Source organism: Xenopus laevis, chromosome 4L (assembly GCF_017654675.1).
Source record: "Xenopus laevis strain J_2021 chromosome 4L, Xenopus_laevis_v10.1, whole genome shotgun sequence".
Lineage (NCBI taxonomy): Eukaryota > Metazoa > Chordata > Amphibia > Anura > Pipidae > Xenopus > Xenopus laevis.
The window spans coordinates 24,606,658-24,631,893 of NC_054377.1; the positions used below are offsets into that span (position 1 = coordinate 24,606,658).

Below are 25,236 nucleotides of genomic sequence, written 5' to 3' on the forward strand. Positions count from 1 at the left end.
GATTACTACAGACAGGGTAGAATAAAGTGCTGCTTGTACTGCCAGAGAAAACGGATAGTGTGAATTACCCTATGGAATATGTGGCGGTGCTGTCCTCAGAGCTGAATTCAGCTTATCTCCCACCCCAAGCAAAGATTTGCGGCCCCCGTGGTTCTGATGCCTCATGACAAAAAACACCTTTCCAATATGGCAGTTTCAACTAAAGTGGAGAAACAACAATTTTCTTTGCAGACAAAAAGTTATTCCTTCATTTCTTCTAAGGAAAAAACACAGAAACCTTCCAGAACTACTTGGGGTAGATTTGTGTGCTTTAGGGCATAGACACGCGGTCAAATTTGGGGAGATTAGTTGCCCTGCGACAAATCTCCTCTTCTTCAGGGCGACAAATCTCCCTGAACTGCCTTCCCACCGGCTAGAATGAAAATTGCCGGCGGGATGACACTCAGAGCGCTTAGTTTTCCGAAGTTGCCCGATGTTTCCTCGTGAGGCAACCTCGGGCGACTTCAGAAAACGAAGCGCTCCGAGTGCCTGCCCCCGGCCGATTTTCATTTTAGCCGGCGGAAGGCAGATCGGGGAGATTTCTAGCTCCCTGCAAAGAGCTCTCAGGTAACCTCAGACCACACACACTAAGAACCTGAGACAAATAATGGAACATTTTTTGAGATGCTGACAAACCCTTCAATATGGGGTCATAATGGCACAAATTTAATGACTTAAGTTTCTCATGCCTTGCTTAAGCTGGCCATAAATGCAAAGATACCATTGTACGAAATGACAGTTGGTACAATTTTCAGACCGTGTGTGGAGTGTCACGACATTTTTCGTACCATGGCGATCTATCATTCTGTTGATTGGACAGGTTAAAATATTTGTTATTGCCTAGCGATTATATCTCTGCACGTATTGCCATCTGTCAATCAATAGCCCGATCAGTATTTGATTTGTTCTCTTAAAGGGATACTGTCATGGGAAAAAACATTTTTTTCAAAATGAATCAAACAAAATTCTCTACAGAATTCTGCACTAAAATCCATTTCTCAAAAGAGCAAACAGATTTTTTTATATTCAATTTTGAAATCTGACGTGGGGCTAGACATATTGTCAATTTCCCAGCTGCCCCAAGTCATGTGACTTGTGCTCTGATAAACTTCAATCACTCTTTACTGCTGTACTGCAAGTTGGAGTGATATCACCCCCCTCCCTTTCCCCCCCCAGCAGCCAAACAAAAGAACAATGGGAAGGTAACCAGATAACAGCTCCCTAACACAAGATAACAGCTGCCTGGTAGATCTAAGAACAGCACTCAATAGTAAAAACCCATGTCCCACTGAGACACATTGAGTTACATTGAGAAAAAAAAACAGCAGCCTACCAGAAAGCATTTCTCTCCTAAAGTGCAGGCACAAGTCACATGACATGGGGCAGCTGGGAAATTGACAATATGTCTAGCCCCATGTCAGATTTCAAAATTGAATATAAAAAAAATCTGTTTGCTCTTTTGAGAAATGGATTTCAGTGCAGAATTCTGCTGGAGCAGCACTATTAACGGATTCATTTTGAAATTTCTTTTTCCCATGACAGTATCCCTTTAACTACTTTATATTAATCTGAATGCTTAGTTGCAGGTCGGAAGATTGTCAAGGACAATTGTTCGTCCGGAACTAGGCTATAATCTGCATTTCTGTGGCCATCTTTAAATGGAGAAGCAGATACACCACACAGTACTACATTTAGAGCCTCCTGTATATTGCAATACTGAATGATTTATATCTCTGATCCCCCTCCAGCCGTTTGCAAATAGGAATGGGAGTTTAGATCCCTAACAGCTGGAAAAAGTCTGGACAGATTTGCTTTATATGCAGAACAAAGACATTTTTAAAGTAAAACGTGATGCAGACACATTCCCATAACTAGTACTAGTTAGTTTACCTCTCAAAACACGACAAGGTTTAAAGGACAAGGAAAGGGTTAATCACTATGAAGTGCCAATTTGTTAGGCACCGTCTCATTGATTATAATTTCTATCCAGAGACCTTGGCCCGGTTCTCCTCTTTGCTGCAAAACACACCAGCCCAGAACTCTATCTGCTTCCTTTTTCTTGTCCCAAGGATCAATTGTGGCTGCTAGGAAAATGCAGCACTTCAGAAAACTGGACCTTGTACAGCAAAATCCAAACTTTCACTCAACGGCACATGTCCATAGCACAAGAAAGCCACACGGATACCCTGGGATAAGAAAAAAGATGGCCACGTCGTTCGCAATAGAGTAGTACGCCAGGCTGGTGCATTTTTCAGGGAAGACGATCACTGGTCCCGGTTCTGAAGTTCACAATTACAAGGCCCAAACTGGAAATCTGCCCTCAGTTATAAAGCCAAAATTGCCTGCATTTTTGAGTAATTACACAAGTAATGTGTTTTACCTTCAGTGATTAAAATTAACTGAAACACAAAGATTTTTTTTTAGGATGTAGGTCGCCTGCACTGGAGGAGATTTAACTAGGGAGAGAAATTGTCGCTTGTGTGCTTAACCCTCAAGGAACACAAAGACCAAACTGGAAAAACCAACAGTCAGCCTTCATATCTAGATTGAACATCTCTTGGGCAAGGAATTTCAAACTTCTTAAAAATAGTGATCTGCCTCTGTCTTCTCCACCTCCACCTCCATCCCACATTCCCTGCAGGCAGTGCATCATGCAGAGATAAACATCATTTTCCAAAGCCAGATTAACCTTTGTTTTACTGTGCATGTGGATTGCACACTCAAAGAAGGTGATTCATTGTCTCCATTTTGGACATAAATTTAGGCCAGCTTTTAATTACCCCACTGCAGGGCAAACACTATTGCAAGATGAACTCATTGGTATCTGACCAGTAGTACGACAGTTCTAAAATGGTAATTCTACTTTTAGAATACTTAGGATACAGTCAGGGTCATAGTAGCAAAGGGTCAGACATGGTGATGTTCTTCTGAGTTTTTCTATAAATCATTTTCTGGTGATCTGACAAACGCTGGAAAATGCCTCCTTTTAAGCCAGATCATTGCTACTAACAAATTTTAATTGTGGCAACATTCATTTTACGCTAGATATTTTTTTAAAGATTTTTTGCCCACGGTAGCGAAGATTTCACATCGGGATCAACAAATCACTTTGAGTGACATCTTCCTAATGTGAGTGCTCCAAGTGCATTACCAATAACCAAAACTGGCAAAACGTTCTAATTTGTCTTCAACAAATGAACCTATGTTATTAGTATATCAGCTCCTGAAATGTAAACATTCCTGCAGATCTCTGACTGGTGCCATAGGGACGTGCCTGGTTTGCTGAATGGTGTAAATTAAATATTTAGTCTAGAAATCAATGTCATTTTTAGCCAATTCGGGGGGGGGGGTAACACAGTTTCCTTGAATAGGAAATACCTTATTCTCAGTGAATTCTTTACCCACTATTACACTAATTGCCTGTTTTTTCTGAAATAATAAACCTCAGGCCTCTGGCTTCCTATGTGGTTATGTGTAAAGGGCCCTATAATTTACTAAGCATAAACTTGTGCCCGGAATTGAATATCCCATTATATACCCTAACTAAAATATAATCTTTGAGTTAACAAACGATAATGCAAGTCCAAATACATACACAAAGTGCCATGCCGTTATTGATAATGCAGCATTTTTGCCCAGAATTCCTGTGTAATAGCAGGAGCCCATGATATAACATTTTTGCCAATAAGGGTACAAATTATTGTCCACTTTTTGTGACATATGCCCAAGTTGTGTTTTCATAGAGAGGATGACGTTACTTTCACTGCACAAGGGAGCACAGATAGTGACAATTATAGCATTAGCATGGGATTAACAAGTCAGATAAGTCAATTTAAAAAAATTACTGGGGCAATTTCAGGTATCCCTTTTGTCTTGCCCAATTGTGAGCAATTCATCAGAGCATGCTCAGGGTGACTTGGCATTCAATGCAAGTTTCCTGGAGCATTTATGGGCACTTGTAACCAGTTACAATCGTCAATAGACACTCAGTTTTGCAGAAATTCTAGTACTTTGCACTTGCCCTTTAATTAGTATCCGAGTCCTATGTCAAATTAAGAGAAGAATGGAGCAATAGCAATACTGTTTCTCCATGTTGCAAAAGGGAACAAATTTCATATTGTCAAGCCTACGATTGAGTGCATAAACAACCTATGGCTTTCCCCAATGGTGGTTACCACCACTAGCGCTGTAGCTGGGTTTCTGATGTTCTTAATACCTGGCACACACCAAGCTAAACGTGACTCGAGGGGATACTCATTTTTACATATACACAATAATTTTCCATGGTTTAAGGCTATCTTTATAAATCCAGCTTCATCCTGTGTAATTAAAAACACCATAAAAGGCCAATCTCTTTGCTAATGCCGTAGCGCTGGCCTAACTACAAAAGCATCATCTGCTCTTATGTTATTCATAGGATAGAAAGTTAATCTAGATGGAATGGAAAATAAATTAAATAGCAGTGTCACTCGGCAATAACAGAGCTGGAAGTAAATAATGATGCACAGCCGCAAGATACGACTGACGGGAGACAGGTCTGTTTTAATGTCAACATGCTATTATCTATATCTCCCATCCAACAGACAGAACAAGGGGGTTGAGGGAATGCTCTCTGACACACAATTTCAATGTCTTTTTTGAAAACAATAGGACTCGTGCATGTCCACAAGTGCAATGCAGTCCCCACACTAAGTTGCACATAACACCACTTTTATTAAAGGTACTCCTTGAGCTCCTTGCACTTCCGTATAGTTGTAATCGGTGCCACTCCGTCCTTCCTGCTTTCCATTCCGAATTGAGCACAGCTATACTAATTGACACAGGGGAACCCTGGAGCTCGGTCATCATTTATAACCAGTGTCAATAAAAGCAGCACACTTGCAAATCAAGAATCGGACGCAGACATCATCCGCACAAAATACACCGGAACCATTGCCAGAGAACACTGGAGTAGAAGCCAGATCTGTTAATTATGGCAATTTGCAACTGCAATGATGCTGGAATTCTGGGATAAAATGCTGCATTGTGGGAAAAAGACACAACGATTGAAATTACACTTATCACATTGCACTTGCGGTCGTACACGTGCCCTTATGATTATTATTTCCATTTTCAGGAAAGAGTGGGCCCTAGTGCTAGTATGCATTTCCAAAATTATAATGTACAGGCATGAAGTATGGCCCCACTCAGAGCAGCAAGTGCCTCTCCGAGTACAAGGTATCGACCTCTATGGGGCATATATTCTGTGGTTGATAAACTCATAAACTATGGTGTGTGGCTCTGTTCTTTGAGCAAAAAAATCATAAATCAAAAATAAAGAAAAAGAAAATTATAAAGTGGTCTGTCTCCAGGAAAACCCAAAGTCCAAGGGTTGCCAATCGTTTTCTGCAGTATGTGGAGAATTCAAAATAGGAAGAGACCCACTACTAGTAAAGCAGTAGCCCAAATATTTATAAAGTTAGGACATACATAAGCCTAACGCCTTTTGTGCCTGAATGGGCACTTACTCATAGGCTGTGAGTAGCCTATGAGTAAGTGTCCATTCAGGCACGAAACACGTTAGGCTTATGTATGTCTTAATAGACATAAGTCTAACTTCATAAAGTTACTGCTTTACTAGAAGTGGGTCTATTCCTATTTTGAATTCTCCATATATCCTGTGGTGCCTCAATGTTGCCCAAAAACATAATTGCTATTTTTCTGGCAACAAAAAAGAAATTATGTCATACTCACTTTATTCCAACTGTCCATAACTGAAATGGCTGTGGAAAAAGTAAAAGTTACAAAACAATAGGAAATATCAACCTAGGCCTAATGCCAGGGGCACGCACATCATTTACGCTGGCTTATATAGGCTACCCTCTTCCTTGTCTAGTGTGTGAATGATCAGCAGGGAAACAGCCTGTTGGTACAAACTTCAGTGTAAAAATGAATAGTTTTGTGTTTCTGTGCCAAATTTCCCTTGTGCACAATTGTGCACAAGTTTATACCAAACAGGGAGATTAGTACCGGCTTCTTGTTGGTGGTCTTGAAATAGATTTCAATGTATTTTATAAAGTCATCATAGACTACTTGCCTTACAAAAAGCAATCAAACTTACAGGTCTGCCTCCTTTGCTTAGGTATACCCCACAGCACTTCTGTGAATACGGTTTTTCATTTTCTGTATTTTACAGAAGCCAGAAAGCTATATTTCTAAGGAGCCCATGTGTAGAAGTAATAGAGCCCTATGAGGCAGAAAATGGTGTCCCCTATGAGCCATCTTTGCGGTAGTGGCATCTGTAATGGAGAACAACTGTTTTGAGTCCTCTGGCCATTCCATTACCCCAAATAAATCACTTAATTCCCTGGAGTTTTGGCATGCTTAGATTATCCATAATGGCTCAAAGTAATAAATATGCCATGGGTTCTAAGACACATGGAATTCTCAATATAATATAATATAATAATAATAAAAATAGTACAAACACTGCAGTGCACTTTGCACAGCTCTTCATTTTGCACCCATTAGTGCTCCCCAGCTTGCACATCTGAATGACGTGCAAGCTAGGAGGCATCCCAGACACCCCTTGTGAAGATAGCTATGCCGAAAAACAAAGGCAGTCCTGTTTTAATGAGAAATCACCTTTGGGCCTTAAGTATGGGGTAATGTGCAAAGTATAAAAACATAGTGCTTCACACTTGTTTTTTGCACCCAGTTCCATTCTTTGTAAATTAGGCCTGGTGTCTCTTATCTTCATATCTACGGTAGTGATGCGTGAGTCAGGAAAAACTCAACCCGTACTAGACCCTAAAGGTGGCCATACACGGGCTGATAAAAGCTGCCGACAGACCGAGTCGGCAGCTTATTGACCCGTGTATGGGGGCCCCCGACGGGCTTCCCCGATCGAGATCTGGCCGAAAATCGGCCAGATCTCGATCGGATGGGATTAAAAATCCCGTCGGATCGCGGCCACATCTGTTCGTTGATGCGGTCCCGCGATCCGACCGCCCGTTTGCGAATGCTAGGATCCGATCGTTGGGCCCTAGGGCCCACGATCGGATCTGCCCGATATTGCCCACCTCAAGGTGGGCATATCGGAGGGAGATCCGCTCGTTTGGCGACATCGCCAAACGAGCGGATCTATCCATGTATGGCCACCTTAACCCGCAAAACCTTAACCCACATACAACCCTAATGGGCATTATAAGACCCTTACTGTGTCTTCTCGCTCCCAAACCCGCCAAACCCGCCCAACTGGTGGTCAACCCACAGGTCACTTCTGGTTTTGGGTCAACTAATGCACGGTACTCTTCCGTCCAACTCCACCTACACATTACAATGTCAGTGACTGTAGGTACAAACCCTTAGTGGTAATATGTCTATGAAAGTTTTCATTCATCCAGGTCATGGTATAGCTAGTAGAAGTAAATCTGGAGCAACTGGACATGCTTAGTAGTAATAATATAGGCACCTAAATGCTTAGGAACACAAAATACCTCAAATCACTGTGCCATTAATAGCTTAAACTTTGATGTGTAGGAAAGAAGAATCTTATCTGTCAAGCCAAACCGCTATTTAAGCAAAAAAAGAGGCCAACTGGTTTTATGTTCTCACGTCAATTTCAAAAGGGAGTGCAGCCTCAGGCTAAGGGCAGGCAATCCACAAATTGAGGCTAAATGCAAGATAAGTTAAATTCTTTCCGCATTCTCTCTGCATTATAGAAGTACAAAGTCCCAGAAATAGATTCCCAACCTATAATTTTGTCTCTGACATTCCCATCTTTTCTCTAACTGCTCGCTCTTGTTTGTTTCTTACCATTATCAACTCAGCAGGTGTTATTTGCATCCTCGCCCACTGATAATGATGTTACTTAGTACAACAACATAATGTATGTTTTTCACTGCTTAAAAGGGGTTGTTCACCTTTAAATTAACTTTACGTATGATGTAGAGAGTGATATTCTGAGATAATTTGAGATAATCTGAGATAATTTGTTTTCATTTTTTATTATTTCTGGTTTTTAGGTTATTTCGCTTTTTATTCAGAAGCTCTCTAGTTTGCAATTTCAGCAATCTGGTTGCTAAGGTCCTAATAAACCTAGCAACCATGTATTGATTTGAATAAGAGACTGGAATATGAATAGGAGAGGGCCTGAATAGAAAGAGTAATGAAAAGTAGCAATAACTATAAATGTGTAATTTTACAAAGCTTTTGTTTTTAGATGTGGTCAGTGACCCCCATGTGAAAGCTGGAGTCAGAAGAAAAAGGCAAATATTTCAAAAACTTAAAAAAAAAAAATAATAAAGACCAATCGAAAAGTTGCTTAGAATTGGCCATTCTATAACTAAACTAAAAGTTTATTTAAAGGTGAACCACCCCTATGCTACAACCTGAACAAAAATTCTACCTGAAACAAAGTTCTTCATTTCATTACAATAATATTAAAATGATATATAAAATGATACAGCAACGGTTTCTAGGTGCACATGGTTGAGGCTCTCTGGCTTTTATGCCAAAAACTCGCCTACATTATTAAATGCTATGCCTTTCTACCCTTGCAATGGTTTGCACTTCTGCCTTACAGAATTGGGGTTCTAGGTATTCCAGCCATTGTATTATATGTAAGCAGTTCATATTGTCTCCATGTGTTTGTATAGGTTTCCTTTGGGTACTCCGGTTTGTAAAAACTCTAAAAACATACAGGCAGGTTAACTGCTTAAAATTGGAAAAGCTCAAAGAAGGTGAAGAGATACACAATTAATAAAAGCAGTAGCAAAGTAGTAGTAAAATTTAAAAAGTATTTATTAGGATATGTATAGCCTAACACGTTTCGTGCCAATGGGGCACTTATTCATAGGCTAACCTATAGGCCATTCTTGTCTATTTAACCAGGTTTCCGCCTTCCCCATATAATTGACCATAATGTGTGTGAATGTGATAGGGTCCAGCTCCAATGGGGAGGGATTGATGTAAATGATTTATAGCTTCTGTAAAGTGCAGCGGAATATGTTGGCCCTATATGAAGAATAACAGTATTTATAAGATCGCTAGATTGTACAGCGATGTGTATCCTTGCAGCGCTTTTTAAATAAAGTTTTATATACATATACATGCATACATAATAATAGACCAGAAAGCACTATTGTAATATTCAAAGGGGCTGATTTACAAATTTAGGTGCTAGACTGCACAAGTCCAGGTGCAAGTGGCAACTAAAGTCTTTCATTTTGTAATTTTAGTAGACTGTTAAAAGCCACTAGCAACTTTAATATGTTCACCAGTTCAAGGGGTATTCAGGGTAACAAACAAGCATCTGTCACCCCAGTTAGTCTCCAATCTGTGGTCCCCACTCACTGTCTACAACCTCTAGAAGAGCTATGTTTCTAGTCCGGTAGTTTCTAAACCTCTGGCATGTGGGAAGATGTTTCGTTTAAACGATTGTAGCTGCCTGCATAGCAGAAAATTAAGCACGAAAAGCCCTTATCTAAATAACGAATGACTGTTTCCCTTTTACAAGGGGGTCTGGTGAAGTTTTGTACAGTCTTTGGATATCTTGTTTAGGATATTACAAAACAACTTGCAGGAAAAATTGCCACTATTTCCATCAGTTTACAAATGTCGCTGCATTGTGCTCTCCATATTAATCCTCAGATTGGTAAACAAAACCCTAGTGTTCTAAAGGGGCTAATTTATCATGAATGAAAGTAAAAGTGTCGCAGCACAAGAGGAACAAAAATACAGTGCAAAGAAAATGGCACTTTGCAGCTATTAAAAACAGTTAGTCCTCTCATTTTAATAAGGATTTTCTATTGTAGGAAGAAACTATTTACTGTAACTTACTAGTTATAAAAAGATACACAAAGGGCACTCCAGTAAAAAGATGGTACTTTTATTCAGTAAGACCTTATGGACCCCACACATATGCCTTTTTTTGGGGGGGTCCTGGCCCTCTATCAAGCCTATGAAATGCGTAAGGTGTAGGTGTAGGGTTGCCACCTTTTCTGGAAAAAAATGCCGGCCTCCCTATATATTTATCTTTTTTCCCTATTAATAACATTGGGATCAGCCATCATTCTTACCGGCCAGGCCGGTAAAATACCGGCCAGGTGGCAACCCTATGTAGGTGTGGAGTACACCATGGGAGAGTGTGTTGGAAAATTACGAGGGATTTTACTTCCTTGTTTAACTTACTAAACAGGATCCTAAGGAACATCTATGTGGCACATTTTGGCCCGCAACCCATAGGTTCAGAATCCCTGCTCTATAAGGAAATTTTTACATGACTACACATTGCTTACAAGATCCTGCATAAATATGCTACAGAAATTAGGGTTCAGTACTTCATTCTCACACAGAAAACACTCACCTTGCGCAATATTTTGCGTTTTGCCGGCATTTCCTCTTCCTCGCTGAACACCTGGTCACTCTCTGGTGATGAATAGGCCAATGAGGAGCAGGTGGACGTGCTGGAGGTAGACCTGTTTGAAGATCTCATGGATGGACTGTCTTTCCTAAAGGATCCTTTGTTTTTCTTCTGTTCTAAAAGAAGGTCTGGTTTGTCTGGCGAGTCTTTATCACAGGAGTCCATGTCTCCCTTTCCCTTGGAAACAAATTCGGAGAAATTCTGGAAACCACACCCTTTGCTCTCTTCTTTTAAAGACTCCATTTCTCTCACAAGGGTTAGGAGTCTTTTCTTGGTATTTTTGATGTTTTTTTTCTTTTGCCGATCTTATCTTTGTGCTTGATGGATCAGCCCCAGCTTCTGCATAGTTGTTCTTTCATCGGCTGCTCACACAAGGTTTTTTTGTATCACGCTGAGTCTTCTTGCCAGGACGTCATCTGTAAAAAGAGTTTGTCCAATATATAGATCAAGTAATCTGCATTTAACATAACTTACACCATGACTTTGCATATGAGTTTAGCATAGAAAGTACTCCATCTTTGCCAGCTATGGCTCTTGGCTGGTTCCCAAAGCCATCTCTAGCTCCAGACTGGCTTCCAGCTCTCAGTTGGCTTCCAGGCTGATCCAAATATGCTCTGAACCAGTGCTGGAGCTACTACAGACCAAATACCTGTGATGCTCCTTCTCCCAACCACTTCCACAATCCCTAGCATCTAAGTTAAATAACTATAACTTAACTAAATAGAGTTTCCTTTCATAATACTGACTCTAGTGATTCAGGGGATGGAAGTCAACATTGGACCACCCGAACCAAATTGCACTTGGACTGCACTCAGTAGTGAGAAATAGGCTTTAGAGTCCAATGCAAAAACAGTAGCTCCATTCTGATTTTAACTCTCAGATTCATTGCTCCCCATTAAAATAATAAACTTCAGTCACGCTTTACTGCTGTACTGCAAGTTGGAGTGATATCACCAACCTCCCCCCCCCCAGCAGCCAAACAACAGAACAATGGGAAGGTAACCAGATAGCAGCTCCCTAACACAAGATAACAGCTCCCTGGTAGATATAAGAACAGCACTCAATAGTAAAATCCAGGTCCCACTGCGACACATTCAGTTACATTGAGTAGGAGAAACAACAGCCTACCAGAAAGCAGTTCCATACTAAAGTGCTGGCTCTTTCTGAAAGCACATGACCAGGCAAAATGACCTGAGATGGCTGCCTACACACTAATATTAAAACTAAAAAAAATACACTTGCCGGTTCAGGAATAGAATCTATATTGCAGAGTGAATTATTTGCAGTGTAAACAGTGTAATTTAGAAATAAAAACTACATCATAAAAATTATGACAGAATCCCTTTAAGTCTAAACACTCCAAGACCTGGGGCACCAGCCATTGGTATCTGACTTCCCAAACATAAGAAATACATAATTATGTTTACTCAGCACGGATAACCTGAATTCAGAATCCAGAATTCAGTGGTGCTGTACTTGATGAACCCTTGGACAAGATGAGGACCACAGATATGGTCTTTTATGGTGAACTTGTGATGTGTACAAACCATAAGAGGAAGAGGAGGATGCAGCCAGCTATACCCCCTCAAGGCAAGTAATAAATCAGCAAGTGGCAGAAGTTCAAAATTGCAAAAAGGAAAATAAAAAAAAAGGTTCCGAATAATTAGTATAAACAGACTGATCAGTATCCACGGTAACAGGCTGACAGTTCATAGGCACAGTTACTGCCCTCCTGATCTCCTCTCCCCATTCTCTCTCTCTCACTTTCAGATCTGTAGAGCAGTATTCCTTGGCTCCTGGCCAGAGGGAATAGGGAAAGCGGAGGTTCCCACAAACACACTGCGTGTGTCCTTAACCATCATGCCAAGTCTGACAAAATCAAGGCCACTGGCAGAAATACAAAAGTCTGGCATCTCCGAGCTATTTAGGGACAGGAATACAAAATCTGCTTTATTGGCTTACAGAGGGGATTCACCATAATCCTATGAAGAGAGTATCCAGGTATGAAAAGCAAAAGCAGAGTCCTGCACGTTGTAGTTCAACAACAGCATACAGAAAGGGGGGCACGTGGACATCCCCTGGACACAGCTCTCATTTCATTCAAGAAAAGCAAGCTGGAGAACACTGGGTGATAAAGGGCACTTGAGAGCCTTTTACTTAGTTACCACTTCCTTTGGCCGGGGTTGGACTAGTCTACCAGAGCTCCAGAAAATCTCCCAGGCCCCAGTCCACGTCAATATCCATCATCCCTTTCTCATTTTCACCATAAGTCTACGTTCTGTATACAGGTATGGGACCTGTTATCCAGAATGCTTGGGATCTGGGGTTTCCCAGATAACAGATCTTTCACTAATTTATATCTTCATACCTTAAGTCTACTAGAAAAATTCAGATTATTTGCATACAATGGAGTCTATGGGAGACTATAGCCTTTCTGGATAACAGGTTTTGGGGTAACCAACCCCATACCTGTAACACCTATAAAATTCCCATTACCTCTTTCTTTGCCACCATCCCTCTCTTATTTTCACCATACGTCTACATTTTATATATATTTTAAGACCTATAAAGTTCCCATTAGCCTTCTCTTTGTTACCATAGGCTTATACCATTTGGGACTGTTTGCATCTTCTTGGTAAGAGTGGTGCTCAGATAGGGCTGCCACCTTTTCTGCTGGTGGATACCAGGCAGGGGGTGGAGCCGGGATGTAGTGGGGCGGGCCATGACAGGGCGTGGCTATGACAATCATGGGGATGTCCGGGTCAAAATCAGACAGGTGGCAACCTTAGGCTCAGATATCAGGTTTTCTGATGGGCCCTAAGAGGCCCAGTCCTACCTCTGCCTACAGATTTTATGTACTTTAAGAATGTGGGGTCCTGGGAAGTGTAGAAAGGCTGTATTCAATATTAGGGGAAAATATATATATTGTTGTGGCTCCAATAAGTACAAGGTACTGTTTTATTATAGCAGAGAAAAGGAAAAATTTAATTATTTGTTTAAATTGGAGTCCATGCTTAAATCCAATAACTACTACAAGTAATATTTCCATAATTTACAATTTACTTATGGAAGTCCCACCTGAAATGGAATGCTCATATTTGACTCTTAATGTACAAGATATGGATGATAAGTGGCCAAGAATTTGGTCCTCCATTCATAAACTCTCACATAACGTGGGCATTAAAGAGATGGCATATAAAATAACCTCCAGATGGTATATTACCCCACTCCGTAAACATAAGGTTATGCCTGCTACCTCACCTTTGTGCCTTCGTGGATGCCAGCAAACGGGCGATTATTTGCATACTTCGTGGAACTGTAATAAAGTGCAAACATTTTGGTCTCAGTTATTTCAGCTAGCAACGCAAATATTTGGGATTACGATTTCACCAAACTTGGAAGAAGCATTATTTTGTCTTCCACATAAAAAGCTACCGATCTCTCACAGAAAATTAATGTCTCAATTGTTGGCAGCCGCCAGATGGGTTATTGCTCTACATTGAGTTGCACCTAGTCCTTGCAATTACACCAGAGATTTAACTATATGCAGAATATGCATAGCTCTTTTGGAGGACACTTTGGATACCCATTCAGAAATATGAGCTCTTTGGGTCTCTTATAAGTCTTCCACAGAAGCCCCAACGGATTGATTTTACACTGAGGGACTTTATTCAGGTCTTGCTTAGATCAGTCAAGTATAATGAGGTACTTTGCAATGTCTGTGCCTTATAACCTTGTATGAAAAAGATATATGCGCTATACCCTATCCAGATGATTGTTGTATATTTCTGTATTTTTTTTTTTTTAGTTTTGTTATTAATAGATTTTAAAAAAAAAATGGAGTCCAATGGAGATGGGCTTCCCTTAATTTGGAGATTTCTGGATAATGGATCATAACGGGTTTCCGGTTAACAGATCCCATATGTGTATTAAGAATGTATTTCACTTTCTGAAGACTAAACTTTGGACAGAAAGGCCCACAAACAAACTGAAAGCCGCTGCAGTAAAGGCCTGGCAGAGCATTAAAAAGGAGGAAACCCAGAATCTGATGTTCAAGACTTCAGGCTGTCATTGCCAGCAAAGGGTTTTCAAACAAGTATTAGAAATTAACATTTTATTGTGTTTTTTTAATTTGTCCAATTACTTTTGAGCCCCTGAAATGAAGTGATTGTGTTAAAAAAAAAAAGGTTTTAGTTCCTCACAGTTCAACTTCATCTCAGTTTCTTTTAAAATTCATTGTGGTAATGTACAGAACCCAAATTAGAAAAAAAGTTGTCTCTGTCCTAAGATTTATGGGCCTAACTGTATATATATGTCCCACAAGCAAACCCCCACTTTACAATACAGCTGCAAGTCTGCAGGTTTTAGATCTGAGATGCACTTGGATAATGTATCCCTGTTGTACAATATAAGGATGCTGAGTGAATTCCACGGCTCATTTAACTCTTATTTAACTTATTCTCATGACAGATGTACATTATGCTATTAAATTCCAGATGGTTTTAGAAAAGAAAGGAGACTCATCTTGTATTTAGTGGTAAGGGGCAGGGGCACTGCTAGTAGAAGGAGAATTGAATTTGGAAGGGGCAGAAAATAAATAGCAGCTTTGTAGCTCACTCTCTGGGTGGCACAAAGCTGCAAGCGTTCCAGGTTGTACATCCCTGGGAAGGTTCATAATGTGCCGAGTTATTGTTATTCCCTGGGTCAGTACTCAGGACTAAGCTTAGTGGTGGTGGGTTCAGCTCAGGGCAAAATACTCTAGGTCCCATTATTTATTCAAAACTGCAACTCTCCAGCTGTCATTGAACTACACCTTAGAACTTCCCTGATATTCTTCACCTGTCAACATACTGCAGAGTTGCAGATAAACAACAGCTGGCAAGTTGGTGTCTGCCGTCCCTAAAAGAAGCATAGAATGATGTTCCTGCCTCCTTGCCTTGTCTCTCCACACACAGCTGTTACCCCTTCTGAGAGGCACAGATACATCTGAAAGTGCAATAGTGTTTCATTCCCACTGGGGCTTGATAAAACATGGGGTCCAAGGCAGCCACCTCTCACTGCACGCCCTAAAGGAAAGGTAGGCACCCATACTTGAAACCTCTAAAGTAAAGGTAGCCACCCCTGTTTGCACCCCCTCAACTAATGGTAGGCACCCCTCCTTGCTCCCACTAAAGGACAGTATGTCACCCATGCTTGTTCCCTCTAAAGAAAAGGTAGACACCCGTCTTCACCCCCTAAAGGAAAGCTAGTCATGCATTTCCTGAGGGACAGGTAAGCATCCCTGCTTGAAAACCCTAAAGTAAAGGTAGACCCCTCTGCTTGCACCCCCTCAATGAATGGTAGGCACCCATTCTTGCTCCCTCAAAAGGACAGGTAGCCACCCATGCTTGTTCCCCCTAAAGTAAAGGTAGCCACCCCTGTTTGCACCCCCTTAACAAATGGTAACCACACATGCTTTCACCCCTAAAGGAAAGGTAGCCACCCCTGCCTGTACCCCATAAGGGAGCTTTCCTTACTTGCACCCCCTAAATGACAGGTATTCCTTGCCCACCTAAATGAAAGTTAGCCACCCCTGCTTTCACCCCCTAAAGAAAAGGTAGCCACCCCTTATTTCACCAGCTAAAGGAAAGGTAGCCACCCCTGCTTGTACCCCACAAGGGATAGTTTTTCTTTCTTGCACCCCCTAAAGGACATGACCCCTGCTTTCACCCCCTAAAGGAAAGCTAGTGATGCATTCCCTGCAGTACAGATAGACATCCCTGCTTGAAAACCCTTAAGTAAAGCTAGACACCTCTGCTTGCACCCCCTCAACGAATTGTAGGTACCCCTTCTTGCTCCGTCCAAAGGACAAGTAGCCACCCGTGCTTGTCCCCCCTAAAGAAAAGTTAGCCACACCTGCTTGTTCCCCACAAGGGATAGCTTTTCTTTCTTGCACCCCCTAAATGACAGGTATTCCTTGCACTGCCTACATGAAAGGTAGCCATCCCTGCTTTCAACCCCTAAAGGAAAGGTAGCCACTCCTGCTTGTACCCCACAAGGCATAGCTTTTCTTTCTTGCACCCCCTAAATGACATGTATTCCTTGCACCATCTAAAGGAAAGGTAGCCACCCCTGCTTTCACCCCCTAAAGAAAAGTTAGCCACCCCTGCTTGTTCCCCACAAGGGATAGCCTTTCTTTCTTGCACCCCCTAAATGACATGTATTCCTTGCACCATCTAAAGGAAAGGTAGCCACCCCTGCTTTCACCCCCTAAAGAAAAGTTAGCCACCCCTGCTTGTTCCCCACAAGGGATAGCCTTTCTTTCTTGCACCCCCTAAATGACAGGTATTCCTTGCACCGCCAAAATGAAAGGTAGCCACCTCTTCTTTCACCCCCTAAAGAAAAGGTAGCCACCCCATACCAGATAAAGGAAAGGTAGCCACCCCTGCTTGTACCCCCCTAAAGGAAAGCTAGTGATGCATTCCCTGCAGTACAGATAGACATCTCTGCTTGAAAACCCTAAAGTAAAGGTAGACAACGCTACTTGCACCCCCTCACCGAATGGTAGAATCCCCCTACTTACTCCCTCTAATGGACAAGTAGCCACCAGTGCTTGTTCCCCCTAAAGTCAAGGTAGCCACCCAGCTTGCCCCCCTACAGGTATGGTAGAGGCCCTGCACGAACTCAGTTAGAGTAACAGTTTTAGAGAACAAGTTAATGATATATTATATAGAATAATATTGTCTATAGACAGACATGAACACCTAGTGGGAAAACCACATCCTTTGCCTGACTGAAACCCTGGAGCTGACACTTAGTACCGATATGTAACTGTACTATGCTTATTTCTGTGCACATTCCCCATAAGCAGGAGCCCTGTGCTCGGACGATACACACTATTCCCGCAACAACTTTTCCTCCCCCGAGTCAAAAGCTTTCCAAATCCGCACATTCCCCTCTCGGTAAACTTCCCAGCAGACATAGCGCGGAGGTGCTCCCTCTCAATAGGAACCTGCCCTTGTGCACCCCCTCATATCCCTACGCACCCACCTGCGCTCTCACCTCTTCTCCTCCGCACTCAGCTCCCGCACATTTCTCTGCGCTAAGGTGGACTTTTTAAAAACTGTTCATGTGATCATAAAGGCGGAGAGAGAGGCAGAAGGGGAGAGGCGAGGGGGAGGGTTTGGGGACAAGACAAAAAGTGCGGCGGCTGCTGAGGAAAATGAGCGGGGGGCGCCCCCTGCAGGTCAGTGACATGTACTTAGGGACACGCTGTGGATTCAGCTGTAAATCAGAGTGAGGTGATCAGAGAGGGGGAGGGGCTGCTTAATTACATTATATTTACATGTCCTGTTCTTCATCAGGAGTCTACTAGTGACACCTAGTGCTTACCTGTGGGACTGTGGATTAAGGGGGTAACTTTTAGTATGTTACTGTTAGTATGTTGGCTCATTCTAAGCAACTTTTCCATTGGTCTTTATTATCCATTTTATATATATATTATATATATATATATATATATATATATATATATATATATATTCTCTGATCCTACCCACTCCCTGTGTCTTATTCCCTTTCCTTTAGATTGTAAGCTCCTTTGCACAGGGCCTTCCTCACCTTTTGTACAGGTGTTGGTTGTGATGGATGTAACTCCATATGTTCTATGTATGTAATTCATGTGGTTTAGCTGTATAAATACATTTACTTTTCATATATATATCACTCACTTGTGTGATTATTGAATAAAAATGACTCTCCCTGAGGCATAGTGATCAGTACTGGAAAATAAGACCCTGGCATTCAGCCTTTCCATTATCCCAGACCCGCGCTAAGAGGGGAAACACCTTTATACACCTATATACACCTATATACACACCTATATATACACATAAGACTCTTAGAAGACACTTCAGAATTCCATTTTATTTTTGATAGTTTTCAATGTTTCCACTACTTCTTTCCAGTTTTCAAGTGAGGGTAACAATTATGGGCAAAATTAATTATTTATTATTTATATATATATATATATATATATATATATATATATATCTTTCAGTCTCTCATTTAACTGCTGCCTGGTTGCTTGGGTCAATTGGGCTGAAATTCCGAACTGGAGAGCTGCTGAACAAAAAAAACAGAATATCACGGTCTACATCATATTAAAAGGTAATTTATAACGTTAATTTAAAGGTAAGAGTTAATTTAACTGTATTTAATTAATTATTACCATTATTCACATTGTATTTTCACAATGATTGTGGATGTCAGAACACTTGTTAGCACATATAGGGGCACATTTACTAAGGGTCGAATATCGAGGGTTAATAAACCCTCGAATTCGACCCTCGAAGTAAAATCCTACAAATTCGAATATCAAATTCAAAGGATTTACCGCAAATCCTACGATCGAACGATCGAAGGAAAAATCCTACGATCGAAGGAAAAATCCTTCGATCAAACGATGAAATCCTTTGAATCGAACGATTCGAAGGATTTTAATCGATCAATCAAAGGATTTTCCTTCTATCAAAAAAACCTTAGAAAAGTGATGGGGAAGGTCCCCATAGGCTAACATTGTACCTCGGTAGGTTTAAACTGCCGAAGTATGTCGCCAAAGTGTTTTTTAAAGAGACAGTACTTCGACTATCGAATGGTCGAAGCGTTCGAGTCGAAGTCGTAGTCGAAGGTCGTAGTATCCTATTCGATAGTCGAAGTACCAAAAAAAATACTTAGAATTGAAGTTTTTTTACTTTGAATACTTCACTCGCTTAGTAAATGTGCCCCTTAGTATGCATTCAGTGCATTCTAAAGTCACAAACAACAGTACCTTCGGATGCAAAAAAAGGGGCGATCTTAAAGATTGACAGTAGGTGCTCGTATCATAGGTACATAGATGATAATGATGGACACATATCTATTTATGACACAACAGTGCCCCCAAGTGGTGCTAATATGTAAAGTCTGTCATAAATCCATATTCTTTAATGCACAAAAACAAGTCCTTGTTACATACTAAAGATACTTTTGTAACAGTTTTAGATAAGATAAGAACGAAGACTTACAGCTTAAATGGACATGGTTAGTAGGGGGTGTGGTCTCAAAAATGGGAGTGGTCAGAAAAATGGAGCGAGGTCCCTCTTTCTGTTTCCAAAATGTTGGGAGGGATGGGCATGCAAGGAAAGGAAGAGATTTTATGAGACAGACTCTCCAGTGGGAGAAATAGGAATGCTATGAAATTTGCCTATGTATAAGTGAATACATGTAACCAGGACCAGGTCTAGGCTTGACAATCTGTGCCATAGAATCTCCATAGAACTCGGCACTATGTCAGCAGGTATATTGTGACTGTGTACTTTAAGGGGTGGGCTGTGCACTGTGCACTGTGCACTGTGCACGATACATAGTAACATAGTAACATAGTAACATAGTAAGTAAGGTTGAAAAAAGACACATGTCCATCGAGTTCAACCTTTTTTTTTTTTTTTTTTTTTTTTTATTAACATCCTATCTGCCAGTTGATCCAGAGGAAGGCAAAAAAAAACCCATCTGAAGCCTCTCCAATTTGCCTTAGAGGGGGAAAAATTCCTTCCTGACTCCAAAATGGCAGTTGGACTAGTCCCTGGATCAACTTGGACTATGAGCTATTTCCCATAACCCTGTATTCCCTTACTTGCTAAAAAGCCATCCAAACCCTTCTTAAAGCTATCTAATGTATCAGCCTGTACAACTGATTCAGGGAGAGAATTCCACATCTTCACAGCTCTCACTGTAAAAAACCCCTTCCGAATATTTAGGCGGAACCTCTTTTCTTCTAATCGGAATGGGTGACCTCGTGTCAGCTGGAAAGACCTACTGGTAAATAAAGCATTAGAGAGATTATTATATGATCCCCTTATATATTTATACATAGTCATCATATCACCCCTTAAGCGCCTCTTCTCCAGCGTGAACATCCCCAATTTGGCCAGTCTTTCCTCATAGCTAAGATTTTCAATACCTTTTACCAGCTTAGTTGCCCTTCTCTGTACCCTCTCTAATACAATAATGTCCTGTTTGAGTGATGGAGACCATAACTGTACGGCATATTCTAGATGGGGCCCTACCAGCGCTCTATACAGTGGAAGAATGACCCCCTCCTCCCTTGACTCTATGCCCCTTTTAATACAGCTCAAGACCTTATTTGCCCTTGATGCTGCTGACTGGCATTGCTTGCTACAGCCAAGTTTATCATCTACAAGGAATCCAAGGTCCTTTTCCATAATGGATTTGCCTAGTGCAGTCCCATTAAGGGTATAAGTGGCTTGGATATTTTTACATCCCAGGTGCATGACTTTACATTTATCAACATTGAATCTCATTTGCCACTTAGCTGCCCAGATTGCCAGTTTGTCAAGATCATGTTGCAAGGATGCCACATCCTGGATGGAATTAATTGGGCTGGATAATTTTGTGTCATCTGCAAACACTGATACATTACTTACAACACCCTCCCCTAAGTCATTAATGAACAAGTTAAATAAAAGTGGACCCAATACTGAGCCCTGGGGGACCCCACTAAGAATCTTACTCCAAGTAGAGAATGTCCCATTAACAACCACCCTCTGTACCCGATCCTGTAGCCAGTTTCCTATCCACGTGCAAACGACTTCATTAAGCCCAACAGACCTTAGTTTAGAAAGCAGTCGTTTGTGGGGCACAGTATCAAACGCTTTGGCAAAATCCAAATAGATCACATCTACTGACCCCCCACTATCCAGAATCTTACTTACCACATCATAAAATGCAATCAAATTCGTCTGACATGACCTATCCTTCATAAAGCCATGCTGATTGTTGCTCATAATGCCATTCATTAGGACAAAATTTTGAATGTGATCCCTTAACAAGCCTTCAAATAATTTGCCCACCACAGATGTCAAGCTTACTGGCCTATAATTGCCAGGCTGGGATCGTAATCCCTTTTTAAATATTGGAATGACATCAGCTTTTCTCCAATACATAGGCACCATACCAGATGACAGTGAATCTGAGAAAATCAGAAATAAGGGCTGGTCTAAAACTGAACTAAGCTCTCTTAGAACCCGAGGGTGTATGCCATCAGGCCCTGGAGCCTTGTTTACATTAATTTGTATTAAAGCTTTTTGAATCATATCCTGAGTCAGCCACTGACTAGATTGAGCTGAACCATTCGTGCAGTTATTAAGTGAGCCTGTGAACCCAGACTCCTCTATTGTATACACTGAAGAAAAGAACTGATTAAAATGCAAATGCTATTTGCTACCAGCAGTAAATAAAAACCCTTATTAACTTTTTTTTTTTTATGTTCCCCTTAGACCTCTAAAGCTAAAACACAAAAAGAAAGTAAATGCACTTAATGTATCAACTAGTTTACCCCAAAGAGAGAAAAGAAAAAGCTGTTTGTCTCAGTCAGATAACTCACAGAACACACAGCAGTCAGTTATTTGCACTTACTCCCTCCTTGCACCCAGCACTCCCAGCATGCACAGCAAACACCAACGCCTTAAGGTTTTTAACGCTGCTTAACACTTAATTCACATGCAACACTTCGATCACATGCAACACTTGCTAAGCAGCTCCCACACTCGCTTTGCCTTCACAAGTGTAAGGTTTCAACGATAGGTAAAGGTTTCAAACGATAGGTAAAAAGATGTAGTTAGTTCCCCTTTAAAGGAGAATTCAACCCATTTGTAAAAAACAGAGTACCCCCTATCCCAGGTAGACCTCCCTCCCTCCTCCCCCCAGGCTAAATGACCCTTCGGGAAATGGCCCATACTTTATACTTACCCCTCGGCACAGATTCTGCCAGTGGAGTTCCACGCATCCATCTTCCGGCTCCTCGGTAAGCTGACTGGGAGATCAGCAATGTCCATATAATTCCGCGCATGCACAGTTGTCGCAAGCCGCCAAACTGCTCCAACTGTGCATGTGCCGAAATACCGATCTCCCAGTCAGCTTACAGAGGACGTGGAAGATGGATGCGTGAAACTCCGCTGCCAGTTAGCCTGGGGGGAGGAGGGAGGTCTACCTGGGGTGGGGGGGTACTCGGTTTTTTACAAATGGGTTGATTTCTCCTTAAAGAGTCAGCGTCTGTCAAGTGAGTAAAATAAAAGTCAGTATTTCCCTATGTGGGTGCCCCAGGCCCGACTGGCCATTTGTGGGTTTGGGCAAATGCCCGATGGGCCGCTTGCTTTAATGCAAATTAGGTCTATCTTTAACAAGTAAATTAGCCCTTGGCTTTAGAAATGTAAATTCGTTGCCCGTAACAGAGCTAAACTAATACCTGCATTTGTTAGTTCACATGCAGGTGCTATGGGGCGGGACCAGGTGCTATTTACCCAATCTTCACGCATTAGGGCTAATCTCACACCTTGCCTAAACTGTGCAGTTTTGCCTGCCCCTCAGCCTTAGTACCCAGTTGTAAAAGAGCAAATTGTACTCATTACTTTTGGGGTACATGCTTTATGGGGCAAGTTCCTGCTAAGTGCTGGAATAAGATTGCAGTTGCATTTTGCTGATCTGGCTTTAAAATCACACAGGCATGAAACTGGGGTCAAACTTTACAGACAGGCTAGTTTACGTGGTTTCAGCACATAGGTTATATAATAATGCTGGGGATTCTATGCAGGCCTGGACTGGGAGTCAAAATAGGCCCTGCTATTCCAAGTACACAAAGGCCCAAACAGCCCCCTACCAGCCCACTATATGGTAACTTTCTATGGAACCATACAGCAGCCCCTCTGGCATTTGCCAGAATCCACAGATTGCCAGTCCGGGCCTGATTCTATGTTAATGTACCCCAGCTTGGTCCAGGAAAAAGAGCTCTATTTACTAATAAACAGTAATTCTAGTTAACTTTGGGGTTGAAAATATTTATCATGCACGTGAATACATGGGCTGCTTTAAAACTTTTGTCAGGGCTGCTTTTTCCTCCCAGGCCTTTCTGTTTTCAGGGTTGTAGAATGTTTGCACAAAACAAGGAATACATCTGTTGTCCCTAGTCACAAGTATTTATAGTGCAAGGTTAAGAAAGACACATATAGTTTCAGAAACCACAGCACCGATACCATTCTGAACTCTGTGCTGACACAGTAGATGAACCGTATTTGGTGATTGTACCGAGACTGTGAGTCTGTCCCTAAGATGGAAATAGTGACACAGTTATGCTAAAACAAGCATGATGATTGCATGCCACTGGATCAGCCCCATGGAAGAAGAAGTGGTTAAAATGGTCATTTGATGTATTGCTAATTGTTCTCTCCGCATCCTCACAAGCTTTCAGGACGTGTGAGCTATTATTTAATACTCTGTATTATATCACTCTGTATTAATATACACCTCAAAAAAGCTTTCTGGTTAATATCCTGAGTGAATCTGAATGGTTCAAGTCAGGCCCAGGGGGAACTTCGGGACCAGGCTCGATTTGAGTAAGTATTTATTTACTTACCTCTCTTGCGGAAGCACGGGGGGGAACAATAGCGAGCACAGTTGTAGTCTCCAACACTAAAATAGCTGAATTACCAGGTAAAACCCAAAGTTTTAACACCAGTAACAATAACACCAAAAAATGAAATTGTTTTAACGTAATGTTAAGTATTTTAAACTAAGTGTAGTGTTGCCCTGCACTGGTAAAACAGGTGTGTTTGCTTCAGAAACACTACTATAATTCATATAAACAAGCTGCTGTGTAGCAATGGTGAAAACTGAAAAAAAGACTATATGGCACAGGTTAAATAGTGGATAACAGATAATATTATGTTCTACAGAGCTTATCTACTATCTGCTGTGTAACTTGAGCCTTTTCTCCTTTGAATGGCTGCCCCCATTGCTACACAGCAGCTTATTTTTATAAACAATAGTAGTGTTTCTGAAGCAAACACACCAGATTTACCACTGCAGGGCAACACTGCATTATGTGTTTATTACTTTAAACACTTTCATTTTTTGATGTAACTGTTCCTTTAAAGTGCCACCTGAAACAAAGCTCTCACCCTATGGTAAAAGCACCCCTGATCAGAGCTGAGGGTATGTTGTGGGCCAGAGGGAGTTTCCTTCAATTCCTCCTCGTCTATGTGTACAAAAATTTATTTTAAACTTGTGTGCACAGTTATTAAAAACTGTGTGCTCAGATCAGGATTAATACAACATTTTTACAGAAAATTCTTTGTGCCTACCACTATGTGTTGTGTGTGCTGGCCTCAAGATGAAACATTGGTGACATTGGAGTCCAACATGGTTCTAATTGGATGGACCCACCAACTTTTATTTATACCCATACCTGTACTGACTTGGCCAACCTGACCAAGATATCGATCAAGCAGGTTTTTTGTTTTTTTTTAAAGGTAGTTCTTTATTTATTTTATAAACATTAAACACTGACAATACTATAAACATTGTTATTACATGTGTGTGTCACTGGATTTATTTGACATTGCATCTTATTCTTTACTCCTTATAGGATGTTCTAGCAACTAAAATATTTATTTGCAAGGGGGCACCTTCATTCCCGTATCATGTCCCTGATTGAGTGCCAGGGCCCGACTCCCACCATGGGCGACACACATTGTCGAATTTACGGGTCGTACCTCTGGCTTCGTGTGTGAGCTTAATCAGGGGTATTACCGCCTTTACTAAGTTTACCCAGGAGTCTCTTCTGTGTGTGTGGGGGGGTCCCATCCATTGCATAATTATGTTTTTTTTTTTTTTATATAATACAGTAATGCCCTAAATCTCAATCTTGCATGATTGGTTGGTACTAAGTGGTTGACTACTCCCAGTATACACACCATTGG

General features: G+C 41.3%; 1 protein-coding gene across 4 annotated transcripts in view; it reads right to left on the minus strand.

Annotated features, from left to right (window-relative positions):
- The window catches only part of LOC108713887 (inositol-trisphosphate 3-kinase B), a 50,756-nt gene extending 33,130 nt beyond the window's left edge, over positions 1-17,626 (minus strand). Inside the window, exons 1-3 of one of the 4 annotated variants that reach the window (XM_018257573.2) lie at positions 17,486-17,572; positions 13,706-13,760; positions 10,388-10,860 (exon numbers count right to left, since the gene is read on the minus strand). In XM_018257573.2, the coding sequence (XP_018113062.1) occupies positions 10,388-10,687 (300 nt within the window). In that variant the 5' untranslated portion in view covers positions 10,688-10,860; positions 13,706-13,760; positions 17,486-17,572. Of the gene's footprint in view, positions 1-10,387; positions 10,861-13,705; positions 13,761-17,473 lie in introns of all 4 variants that reach the window. The other 3 variants (XM_018257574.2, XM_018257570.2, XM_018257571.2) reach the window with 3 other exon arrangements.
- Between the last annotated feature and the right edge of the window lie 7,610 nt (positions 17,627-25,236).